The sequence below is a fragment of the Plasmodium yoelii genome, assembly GCF_900002385.2.
Source record: "Plasmodium yoelii strain 17X genome assembly, chromosome: 3".
Taxonomy (NCBI): Eukaryota; Apicomplexa; class Aconoidasida; order Haemosporida; family Plasmodiidae; genus Plasmodium; species Plasmodium yoelii.
The window spans coordinates 816,356-829,772 of NC_036175.2; the positions used below are offsets into that span (position 1 = coordinate 816,356).

A 13,417-nucleotide genomic window follows, 5' to 3' on the forward strand; every position below is an offset into this window, starting at 1 on the left:
AGAGCTAATATATCTTATCTCTCTCCTATTAAAGTGCAATATAAGAACCTAATTAAACATAGTTTTATATTATACTTTAAAATATCATCAGTATGTATATATGTTTAATATTTACTAAGTATTATTTTAAAAACAATCTACATATAAAAACTTATTTAAGCTTATAAGTACGGGTTCAGTGTTAATTGGTGTTTTAAAAAATGGAAAGGATGACAAAATATATTATAAAATTTCCCAATAACGTATATTTCTAAAACGGAATGTGTAAAAATAAAAATAAAGTTATTGGAAATGTTAACTATAATTGGAATGGATATATATTAAATAAAAACAATATAAATTTAAGTATATGCAATTAAAAAAGGGAAAAATGAAATTTATTTTGAAAATACTATAATTTTAATAAAGCATGGTATATAGTATTAGAAACAAGTATATACGTATTTAATATATTTAAAAAAATAACTATTTGTATACTTTAAGGATTATAGTAATAATGGGTTTTTTAATTGTTTCGATTTTTTCAGTATATTAAAACAAAAGATATGGCGTTGTTTATTTTCCATATTAAAGCATGTGTATAAGAGATGTATTTTTAATTCGTTACATTGTTGCTTTAATTTTTATAATAATGCTCATATGAGTGTTATTAAGGATAACAATTTATGTAAAATTGTATCTATACACATATGGTAAAACATGTATTAAACATCCTCAAACCACGATAATTTATCTAACTACCGTAAAGTTATTATATTGTTCCATATTATCTTTAAATTAATATTAAAAATGATAATAACATGATCAATTACAGATAGTTTTATATTAATCTTCAATCATTTTGTCATTTATTAAGCGTAAAATATGATGTTACATAATCTACATATTATAAAAAAAATAAAGTTGCAATGGATAAAACCCTGGTATCTGCATTTTTTAATAAAATTTGCTTGTATTTGTTGATATTATATTGCCTATAAAATTCATCAACATATATTTTTATTATACTTTTTTAAACGTTTTTTTAGTGTGAAAAGTTTGATGAGTTAAAAAAAAGCTTACCCGATGAATTAAAAAACCATGCATTAGTCGATTTTAATAAAAATGAAAATATTAAGTATTACTGCTCTAATGGAGAATCAGGGAAAACAGACTGTGAGACAGATCTCGATCAAATTAAGGCTGGATGTTTATGGTTGTTTGAGCAATTGTTTTTGGAAAATAAAAAAAATATCAGTACAGTTGAATACATTATCATATGGTTAAGTTATAAACTAAATCAAAAGACGTATGACGAAATCAAGAATCTAAATGATTTTTATGAAGCGCACATAAAGAATAATACGCATTATATTAATTGTAAACAAGGTGGTGTAAATTGTAGTGATTCATTAAAAAAAAATATAGGTTATAAAAATTATAAGGAAATCATAAATGGAAGAAAGGGATTGTTGAATACTAATTTTGAGTATATGTCTAAATTTTATGATGCATTTAAACCATTATGTAACGTGTATACTGAACTTGGTGGAAGAAACACAATATCTGAGAAATCTTTAGAAAATGCTAAAAATTTTGTTGAAAAATATAAAGAACTTAATGAAGATTCTATAATTAGTGGAGACAGTTCATATAAACAAGTATTGTCTACATTATTAAATGATTATAATAATTTAACAATTTTTTGTGATAGTAATGGCATTGATTGTAACAAAATTCTATCCCTTATCCCGACAGAAACAGAAGAAAGTGATATGCTAAGTTCTGAAGAGATTTGTTATGTTACACCACCAAGTTTGTCGATAGTAAAAAAATTAATTCTAGCTTTATTAATATTCAGTGTAATATCAATCTTTTTTGGAATTTTTTTTAAGGTAAATAATAAGAAATTTAAAAATTATTTTCATTAAATATATGCAAACGTTAACAAAAAAATCGTACACTTCTTAACATTTTATATTAGTGTTCGTTATTTGTATTACGGAAAAGAGCTCAAAAACAATATTTAAGAGAAAAGCTAAAAAAATAAAGAAAATGGATCATTAATATATTATTCGAAGAGCATTGGTTATTCCAGGAATAGTAATAATGGTTGATATATTTTAAGAAATTGTCTATTTCGAAGTAATTTTTGCATAATTTTATATAGTTTTTATGTTGTGGGACCCATATTCGGGTTAGGGCTAAGTATTATATTGCATTTAATTTTTTATAACTTAAACACTAATTTAATATATGTATCATCCCGTATGTTTAATTTCTAGATCAAGTTAAAAATATGTACTCCCAAAGGAGCATTTCCATTAATATGAAAAGGGCTACATCACATTTTTTCATAAGTTATAATATATATAATTGAGTGTTAATATATATTTAATATGATTAAAGTAAAATAACTATATTACATATATTAATTCATATTATGCTATATCGTAATTATTTATTATATAAAGTTTGTTAATAATAATTATAATGAATTATGCATATCATAATATGTTTCTTTATTATATGAAAATTTTATTTAGTAAAACTTATTATTTGTGCCATATTTATTTTAATTTAAATCATGTTATCCAACTGAACTGTAATAATGGATAGTCATAAAATATAGATTCATAAATTATCGATCGAGAATCGACAGTACAACATTATCTATAAAATATGTTTTATACATCTAACATTTTTAGTAATACATAACAAATACACTATAGATATATTTATACTATCCTTTTAATTTTCGATTATGTATAGTATCATTTTATACTAATGTTTTAAATTCAAATTATAAAAATAGTTCTATATACATTAATTTATTTATTATAAAGGTATAATATTAGATTAATCACTATTGATTTTGAATTTTAAAGATTTGAGGTATAAATATATTATATTTAAAATAGTTAAAAAATAAAATATAAGTATATTAATAAAGTTTAATATTATAGATATGATGCGTTATTATTATATGCCTATACATATAATCTATAAATTACCAATAGTTAATATTGAAATACTGTTTTATTGTGGAAACTTCATATAATTAAATATTAATATTAATTTTATAGAAAAGACGCATAATAATACATTATAAAGGTATCATTTATGTATATTTGTTAAAAAATCAATTTGAGATATGTGGTTTTATATTCTAAATATCTGAATGAATAAAGAAAAGGTTAAAGATTCAATTCATGTTAAATTCCATTTTATTATTCCATATTAACTCGTATTATATTATCATTACTTTATCATCAAATTAATAAATTATAGAATTTTTAATAAATTATTTGATTGTATATACATTGATAATTATAACAATAAAATATATAAGATAAAAATGAAAAATGTAGAAAATTTAACGAATATTTATATAAATTTATATATTAAAAGAGAAAATATATCTTATCTCTCTCCTCTTAAATGCTAATATAACAACCTAATTAAACATAGGTTTCTATTATATTTTAAATTTGCATCATATTTATTTATGTATTAATATTTAATATTTTCTAAGTATGATTATAAAAACTATTTACATTCAAAGGCTTATTTAAGCTTATAAATACGGGTTCAGTGCTAATTGTTGTTTTAAAGAATGGAAAGAATGCGTAAAACATATTATAAAATTACTCAATAAGGTATATTTCAAATTGAAGTATATAGAAATAAAAATAAAGTTATTGGTCTCATTAAAATGGATTATGAATTAATTTATATTAAATAAAAATAATACAAAATTATGTAATTTGTATAAAGATGTAAGTAACACAACTTAATTTGAAAATGCTATAATTTTAATAAAACGGTGGTATATAGTATTAGAGAAATGTATATAATTATTTAATATATTTTAAAAATGACTATTTATATACTTTAATATTATAGTAATAATGGGTTTCTTAATTGTTTCGATTTGTTCAGTATATTAGTTTTGGGGCACCACTTATTAAAACAAAAATGGTGATGTTGCTTATTTTCTATATTAAATCATATGTATAAGATATATTTTTAATTCGTTACAAAGTTGCTTTAATTTTTATAATAATGTTCATATGAGTGTTATTAAGGACAACAATTTATGCATAGATTGTGTTATATATACATATGATAAAAAATGTATTGAGTACCCCCAAAATAAGGAAATTTATTTTACCATAAATATATTATATTGTTCCATATTATCTTTAAATTAATATTAAAAATGATAATAAAATGCTTAATCACAGATAATTTTATATTAAAATTCAATTATTTTGTCATTTATTAAGCGTAAAATATATAAAATCATATGATGTTACATAATTTACATATTATAAACAAAATGAAATTACAATGGATTATCAGCTGGTATATAATTTTTTTAATAAAATCTACCTTTCCTTATATTTTTCGATATTATATTACCTATAAAATTCATTAAACTTTATTTTATAATAGTTTCATTAACATATATTTTTATTATACTTTTTTAAATGTTTTCTTAGTGTGGAAGGTTTGATAAATTGAGAAACTATTTACCCGATGACTTAAGCAAACCTAAAAATGATGATATTCATAGTTTAGGGAGTATTAAAGATTATTGCTCTAATGTAGAATCAGAGGGAACAGGATGTAAGACTGATCTCGATAAAATAAATGGTGGATGTCTATGGTTGCTCGAGCAAAATATTATTAATAATATTGACAGTTTAAGTAAGGATCAATTTAAAATTATTATTATATACATTATGATATGGTTAAGTTATATGGTAAACCTAAAGAAAGATGATGAAATCACCAATCTAAACGATTTTTATACTAAATATATAGAAACTAATACGCATTATAATAATTGTAAAAAAAGAAAAAATAATTATTATGATGATTGTAGTAGTTCATTAAAAGATAAAATGGGATATAATAATTTTAAGGATTTCATAGAAAAAAACGAATATTTGAAGAATATTGGTATTAATATGTCTAATTTTTATGCTGCATTTAAATCATTATGTAATATGTACACTGAACTTGATGCAAACGAGACCAAATGTAAGAAATGTTTAGAAAATGCTAAAGAATTTGTTAAAAAATATGATGAACTTAACAAAAATCCTAATATTACTAAAGATAGTCCCTATTATCAAGTATTGTCTACATTATCAAATGATTATGATAATTTTAAAAATTACTGTACTGAAAATAAAGTTGATTGTAGCGATATTCCATCCATTTCACCGATAAATACAAAAGAAAATAGTGTACAACGTTCTGCACATAATCATGTACAGAATTCTGGAGTTACATCATCAAATTCGTCGGTAACAAACAAATTAGTTCCAGTTTTATCGATAATTATTATTGCAATACCAATATTCTTTGGAATTTTTTATAAGGTAAATAATAAGGAATTTATAAATTATTTTCGTGATTACTTATATGCGATTATCAAAAAATATATAATATGTTTACCATTTTTATATTAGTATTCGTTATTTGGATTTCGGAAACGATTTCAAAAACAAAAATTAAGAGAAAAGCTAAAAAAATAAAGAAGAAAACTGATCATTAATAAATTATTCTGAATATGACGATTGATTTATTTTAAGAAAGTGTCTATTGGGAGATTATTTTTGCATAATTTTTATATACTTCTTATGTGGTGGGTTGGAGTTAAGTATTATATTGTATTAATTTTTTACAATTTGAACACTAATTAAATATATATACCATCCCATATGTTTAATCACGAGATGAATTTTAAATATGCAACCAAAAAAGGGTCACATAACATTTTTTCATAAATTATAATATATATAATTTAGTGTTCATATCGATTTAATATGGTTAAAAAAATGTCTATATTGTATATATTAATTCATATTATGATATATCATAATTATTTATTATATAAGACTTGTTAACCCATAGCTATATTGAATTATGTATATCATAATACGAAACATATTTATTTATTTGATGAAACATTTTATTTAATAAACTTACTATTTGTATCATATTTGTTTTAATTTCATTTATATTACGCCAACTGAACTGTAATAATAGCATTATATGATGATTCATTTGGAACAATTGCCTACATTACAATATATATTCGGATTAACATATGTGTTTTTAACATTAATTAAACATATTACCAATGTATAATAGATAATCATAAAATATAGATTCATAAAATACCGATCTATATTCGATAATACAGCGTTATCTATAAAAGGCATTTTATGCATCTAACATTTTTAATAATCAATAAAAATATGCATATTAATAAAAAATTATATTATAGATATATGTATATTATCCTTTTAACTTTCGATTATATATAATATCATTTTCTTTATATTTATATTAAGGTTTTAAATTCAAATAATAGAGATAATTATATATACCTTAATTTATTTACTATAAAGGTATACTATTAGATTAATCAATATTCATTTTTAAAATTTATAGTTTTGAGGTATAAATAAATTGTATTTTAAAATAGTTAAAAAATAAAATATAAGTATATTAATAAAATTGAATGTTATAGTTTGTTCTAGCAATTATAAATAATATGATAGATAAAATGTCGTTATTATTATATGCCTATACATATAGTCTAATAAAATACTCTACCAATAACTGATATTGAAATATTGTTTATTGTGAAACCTTCATATAAGTAAATATTAATTTTATCGAAAAGACATAATAATACATTATAAAGGTATCAATGTTATTTATTTTGTTAAAAATTCAATTTGGTATTTGTAACTTCATGTTCTAAAAACAGGATAAATGGAGAAAAAGTTAAAGATTCAATTCATATTAAATATCTTTTTATTATTTCATATTAGGATGTATTATATTATCATTGTTTTACCATAGAATTAATTAAATATAGATTTTTTAATAAATTATTTAAATGTACATACATTAATAACTATAACATTATAATATATAAGATAAAAATGAATAATGCAAAAAATTTAACGAATATTTATATAAATTTATATATTAAAAGAGAAAATATATCTTATCTCTCTCCTCTTAAAGTGAAATATAATAACCTAATTAAACATAGTTTTATATTGTACTTTAAAATTTGCATCAATACTTATTTGTATGTTAATATTTACTAAGTATTATTTTAAAAACTATCTATCTTCAAAGGCTTATTTAAACATATAAATAGTTTAATAAATACGGTTTCAGTGCTAATTGTTGTTTTGAAGAATGGAAAATATGGCAAAATGTATTATAAAATTACCCAATAAAGAATATTTATAAATTGAAGTATATAGGAATAAAAATAAAGTTATTGAAAATGTTAAACATAATTGGAATGCATATATATTAAATAAAAATAATAATAAAATTATATATATGCAATTAAAAAATGGAACATTGCAACTTATTTTGTAAATGTTATCATTTTAGAAAAAACTATATATATATTATAAGAAACAATTATATAAGTATTTAACATATTTAAAAATACAACTATTTATATACTTTTAGGGGTTATAGTAATAATGGATTTCTTAATTGTTTCGATTTGTGCAGTAGATTACTTTTGGGGCACCATTTACTAAAACAAAAATGGTGATGTTGCTTATTTTCTATATTAAAGCATATGTATAAGATATATTTTTAATTCGTTACAAAGTTGCTTTAATTTTTATAATAATGTTCATATGATGATTATTAAGGATAACAATTTATGCAAAATTGTATTATATATACATATGATAAAAAATGTATTAAACAACCCCCAGAATAAGGCAATTTGCCTAACTCCATAAACATATATATTGTTCTATATTATATTTAAATTGATATTAAGAATAATAATAACATGTTTAACCACAGAAAATTATATATTATGGTTCAATTATTTTGTCATTTATTAAGCGTAAAATATGTAAAATAATATGATGTTACATAATTTACATATTATAAACAAAATAAAATTACAATGGATTATCGCCTGGTAAATAATTTTTTTAATAAAATTTGCTTTTCCTTATATTTTTCGATGTTATATTACCTATAAAATTCATTAAATTTTATTTTATAAGAGTTTCATTAACATATATTTTTATTATATTTTTTAAATGTTTTCTTAGTGTGCAAGGTTTGATAAATTGAGAAGCTATTTACCCGATGAATTAAACATATCTACAAGTAATGATATTCATAGTTTAGGGAATGCTAAGAATTATTGCCCTAATAGAGATTCAGGGGAAACAGAATGTAAGACTGATCTCGATAAGATAAATGCTGGATGTTTATGGCTATTCGAGCAAAATATTGTTAATAGGATTAGTACTTTAAGTAAAGATCACTCTAAAGTGTTTATTGTATACGTCATGATATGGTTAGATCATATGTTAAACCTAAAGAAAAATGAAAAAATAAAAAACCTAAATGATTTTTATGAAGGACATATAAAGAATAATACGCATTATACTAAGTGTAATAAAAAAAATAATAATAATTATGAAGATTGTAGTAATAAATTAAATGATAAAACGGGATATAATAATTTTAAGGAGTTCATAGAAAAAAACGAGTATTTGATGAATATTGGTATTAATGATATGTCTAAATTTTATGATGCATTTAAGCCATTATGTAACATGTATACTGAACTTAATGCAAACGACGCATCAGATAAGAGATATTTAAAAAATGCTAAAGAATTTGTTAAAAAATATGATGAACTTAACAATCCTAATAATACTAAAGATAGCGCCTATTATCAAGTGTTGTCTACATTATCAAGTGATTATAATAATTTTAAAAAATATTGTGATGATAATAACGTTGATTGTAACGATATACCACTCCTTCCAGAGATAAAAACAACAAACAATCCTGTACAAGATTCTGGACAAAAAATTGAAGCTACATCATCAAGTTCGTCGATAACAAACAAATTAATTCCAGTTTTATCGATAATTGTTGCAATACCAATATTCTTGGGAATTTTTTATAAGGTAAATAATAAGGAATTTGTAAATTATTTTCGTGATTGCTTATATGCGATTATCAAAAAATATATAATATGTTTACCATTTTTATATTAGTATTCGTTATTTGGATTTCGGAAACGGTCTCAAAAACAACATTTAAGAGAAAAGCTAACAAAATAAATAAGAAAATGGATAATTAATATAAGATTTGAAGAGTAATGGCTATCTCAGGAATAGTAATAATGATTGATATATGTTAAGAAATTGTCTATTTTAAAATAAATATTTTTTTACCATAATTTTTGAATTATTGGGTCTATAATAATAATTGAATAATATAATCAATATATATATTGTTATATATATATATTTATAACATTTTTATACTGTTTTTGTATAATTTTTAAACAATTTTTATGTTGTGGGTCAGGGTTAAGTGTCATATTGCATTTAATTTTGAATATTTTTTTATAATTTGATAACATTTATTAGTTTAAAGAATTGTTTTAAATATATATAGGAAATAAAATATTAAAAATATGTGTAGGATAGGTTAGAATTATTAAGATTCATATTAGGTCTAAATATGTAAGAGAAAAAATAAGGATGAAGATGACTATGAAAATGAACGAATAAAATAATATATTTTGGCAAATAAGAATTTGATTTTTTGTTAATATAACTTAATGGTAAATGTGTTTAACTAAGTCTTTTTGTATTTTATTGTTAATTTGGGGTTATTGGTTTATGGGGGAATTTATCGAATATTGGAATCGATATAAAAAGATGATTCCAAAGCATCGATTTGGTCCTAGAAGAAAAGGTTGATTTAAATAATTACAGCATTTAATATGAGAAATTAAGGAGAGAGGGAATTGGAAGAAAATAATTATTATGATTTCCTCCCTCAGTGACAACTGAACAAAATGATAAATGAAGTAAGTGATATAGGAATGGATTTGAATGAAATAAAAGTATAAAATGGTATTTGGAGGAAATATATATAAGGGAAAGAAGTTACGTTAAAGGTATATTTATTTTACACACATTATTTTATGAATTATGTACAAGGTAAATAAAAAGAAAGTTATGAAGTATACAATTTTTAAAATATTTCTTCACTATCAAATATTATATATTTTTACTATTTTTATTTTAGTATTTGCCATTTGGATGGAGAAAGGAATTGAAGAAAAAAAAACATGAAAGAGGTTATAAACTCAACTGATGAAAAAAAATAAAATGCAAATAATTATAAATTCATCTAATCAAAAAAAACAGACTAAAAAATCAATAAATTCCGTTTATGTGGAAAAATCTCCATAGTTAAATATGTACCAACTTATGCAGGCCTATTCTGTATCATTTATTAATTTATTTTTTTTTAATTTTTTTTGTTTATAAAGAAATCACAATTCTTTAGAATTATAAATTTAATTAATGTCTTATATTTTTTGTTAAATAACCAAAGCTCAGATGTTTATGATTCTGACTTTAAAATTCAATATAAATATTAAAAATAACAAATAAGTAAATTCGTTTATTATTATAGGTAAATAAACTCATAAGTATCATCAAAAAATATATATGTGTAATATTATAATATAAATATATGTATTTTAATAATCTATATAAAACGATGTTGTTTAATCAATTCATTTTATTTCCATTATAATATTTCTCTAAAATTATAAGAATAAAATAATTAATAATATAATGAATGAATAAAAAAAATATATTTTATAAAATAATTTATTATTGAAAAAATTCATAATAATATTTTTAAAAAATATAAACAGTGACCCTCTACGTCTCTATCATACATTGCAAAATATAATTGTTTTTTATGCATATTCAGTAAAAAAAATATAAAAGTGGATATTTCCTATAATTAAAAGTTGTGTTGTTGAATAAAAAATCAATGAAATATAATAATACATTATAAAGATATCAATTTTATATTATTGTTAAAGATCCAATTCGGAATATGTGGTTTTATATTATAAAAAACTGGATCAATGGAGAAAGGGTTAAAGGATCATTTAATGTTAAATTTCATTTTATTATTCCATATGAACGCATATTATATTATCATTATTTAATGAACCATCTTTAATAACAAACAACATTGTTTTATCACAGAATTAATAAAGTATATAATTTTTAATAAAATATTTGAATGTATATACATTGATAACTATAATAATAAAATATATAAGGTAAAAATGAACAATTCATAACATTTAACAAATATTTATATAAATTTAAATATTAAAAGAGCAAATATATCTTATCTTTCTCTTCTTAAAGGGTAATATAACAACCCAATTAAACATATTTTTCTATTATACTTTAAAATTTGCATCAATATTTATTTATATGTTATATATTTAATATTTACTATGTATTATTTTAAAAACAATCTACATATAAAAACATATTTAAGCTTATAAATACGGGTTCAGCGCTAATTGTCGTTTTAACAGTGGAAAAATATGCAAAGTGTATTGTAAAATTACTCAATAAAGAATATTTCTAAATTGAAGTATATAGGAATAAAAATAAAGTTATAGAAATCATTAAAATGAATTTTAAATTTATCTACATTCATTAAAAACAATATAAATTTATATAATTTGCATAGAGATGTAAACAACATAACTTAATTTGAAAATACTATAATTTTAGAAAAAACTATATTATATATTATAAGAAACAAGTATATAAAAATTTAATTTATCTTATTAAATGACTATTTATATACTTTTAAGGATTATAGTAATAATATAATTTTTTATTTTTTAAATTTATAAAGTATTTAAATTTTAGAATGGCAATCATTAAAACATAAGATATAAATATATTCCTTTTCGATGTTCAAACATACTTTAAATTCTTTATAAAGTATATTAATTTTTATAATAATGTTATACCAGTGTTACTAAGAATAGAATTTTTTGTATAAAATGCATCATATATACATATGGCAAAAGTGTACTAAGCACCTTCTATTTAAGGTAATTTAGCTAACTATTATAAACATAAATGTAACGTTTCTTTAGTAATAATATGATTTTGTTATTCAATATTAATTTAATTATTGAAAAACATATAATATATTTAACTATAGACGATTGTTATATATAGGATTAAAGTATTTGCGTCACATATTGGGGGCAGTATATATAAAACATCATGATTTTACTCAATTTGCAAATCAAAAATAAAATCCCATTATAATGAATGTCGAAGTGGTATATGCATTTTTTTTAAAATAATAATTCCCTTTACATTTTTTGATATTGTATTATATATAAATATAATTAAACTTTATTTTATAAGAGTTTCATTAGCGTATACTTTTATTATACTTTTTTAAATGTTTTCTTAGTGTAAAAGGTTCAAGAATGTATGGGAGGATTTTCCCGATAAATTAGACGGTGATGAAAAATACCAATTTAATGATGATAATTTTTTCAAAGAGTATTGTAATAATAAGTGTTCTAGTTATATCGATAAAATAAATGTTGGATTTTTATATTTGTTTGATGGATTCTTTAAGAATTCTTCTGTGTTTGAGTCTGTTGCAAAAAGTAACATCAATATTGTTGAATACATTATGATATGGTTAAGTTATATGTTTAACCTAAAGAAAAATAACAGCATTAGCAATCTAAATTATTTTTATTGTGATTATATAGATAATTCTAAGTATAAAAATTCTATAGAAGTTGGTGCTTATAATAGTTATGATGATCTTATAAATAAAAAAAATTATTTGATGAAAATGAATATTAAAGATATATCTAAATTTTATGATCCATTTAAGTTATTATGTGAAATGTATAATGAATTTGATGAAAATAAGAAAGATTGCACAACATGTTCGGAAAAAGCTAGTCAATTTGTTGAAAAATATGAAAAACTTTACAATGATTATAATAGCAATGAAGAAAGTTCATATAAAGAAATATTGTGTACTTTATCAACCGATTATGATAATTTTAAAAAGTATTGTGATGATGCTCAGTGTTGCAAATCTTCACCCCTTCCAACGATAGACAAAACAAAAATTCCTGCAAAATGTTCTGAACAAATTTCTGAACAAAGATCTGAAGTTACATCATCAAGTTCGTCGATAGCAAGCAAATTAATTCTTGTTTTATCGATATTTGGTGCAATAGCAATTTTTTTTGGAATTTCTTATAAGGTAAATAATATGGAATTTAAAAATAATTTTCATTATATATATGCAAACGTTAACAAACAACCGTACACTTCTTAAAATTTTATATTAGTATTCGTTATTTGGATTTCGGAAACGATCTCAAAAACAACATTTAAGAGAAAAGCTAAAAAAATAAAGAAGAAAATGGATAATTAATATAAGATTCGAAGAGTAATAATGATTGATATATGTTAATAAACTGTCTATTTCGAAGTAATTTTTGATCATAATT

At 20.7% G+C, this 13,417-nt stretch overlaps 4 protein-coding genes across 4 annotated transcripts; all 4 read left to right on the forward strand.

Annotated features, from left to right (window-relative positions):
* Positions 1-908: 908 nt before the first annotated feature.
* On the forward strand, positions 909-2,029 carry PY17X_0321701 (PIR protein; the record flags this gene model as incomplete). The annotated part of the gene is made up of 3 exons (XM_022956064.1): positions 909-923; positions 1,029-1,874; positions 1,964-2,029. 3 exons carry the CDS (start codon positions 909-911, stop codon positions 2,027-2,029), a joined length of 927 nt encoding a protein of 308 aa, XP_022810758.1.
* Positions 2,030-4,332: 2,303 nt separating this feature from the next.
* Positions 4,333-5,528, forward strand: PY17X_0321801 (PIR protein; the record flags this gene model as incomplete). Its single annotated transcript, XM_034637721.1, has 3 exons — positions 4,333-4,347; positions 4,485-5,372; positions 5,463-5,528. 3 exons carry the CDS (start codon positions 4,333-4,335, stop codon positions 5,526-5,528), a joined length of 969 nt encoding a protein of 322 aa, XP_034493368.1.
* Positions 5,529-7,957: 2,429 nt separating this feature from the next.
* On the forward strand, positions 7,958-9,137 carry PY17X_0321901 (PIR protein; the record flags this gene model as incomplete). Its single annotated transcript, XM_022956765.2, has 3 exons — positions 7,958-7,972; positions 8,109-8,981; positions 9,072-9,137. 3 exons carry the CDS (start codon positions 7,958-7,960, stop codon positions 9,135-9,137), a joined length of 954 nt encoding a protein of 317 aa, XP_022811024.2.
* Positions 9,138-12,196: 3,059 nt separating this feature from the next.
* Positions 12,197-13,321, forward strand: PY17X_0322001 (PIR protein; the record flags this gene model as incomplete). The annotated part of the gene is made up of 3 exons (XM_022956760.1): positions 12,197-12,211; positions 12,349-13,167; positions 13,256-13,321. The coding sequence occupies 3 exons, from the start codon at positions 12,197-12,199 to the stop codon at positions 13,319-13,321; spliced, it is 900 nt and encodes a 299-aa protein (XP_022811023.1).
* Positions 13,322-13,417: the final 96 nt, after the last annotated feature.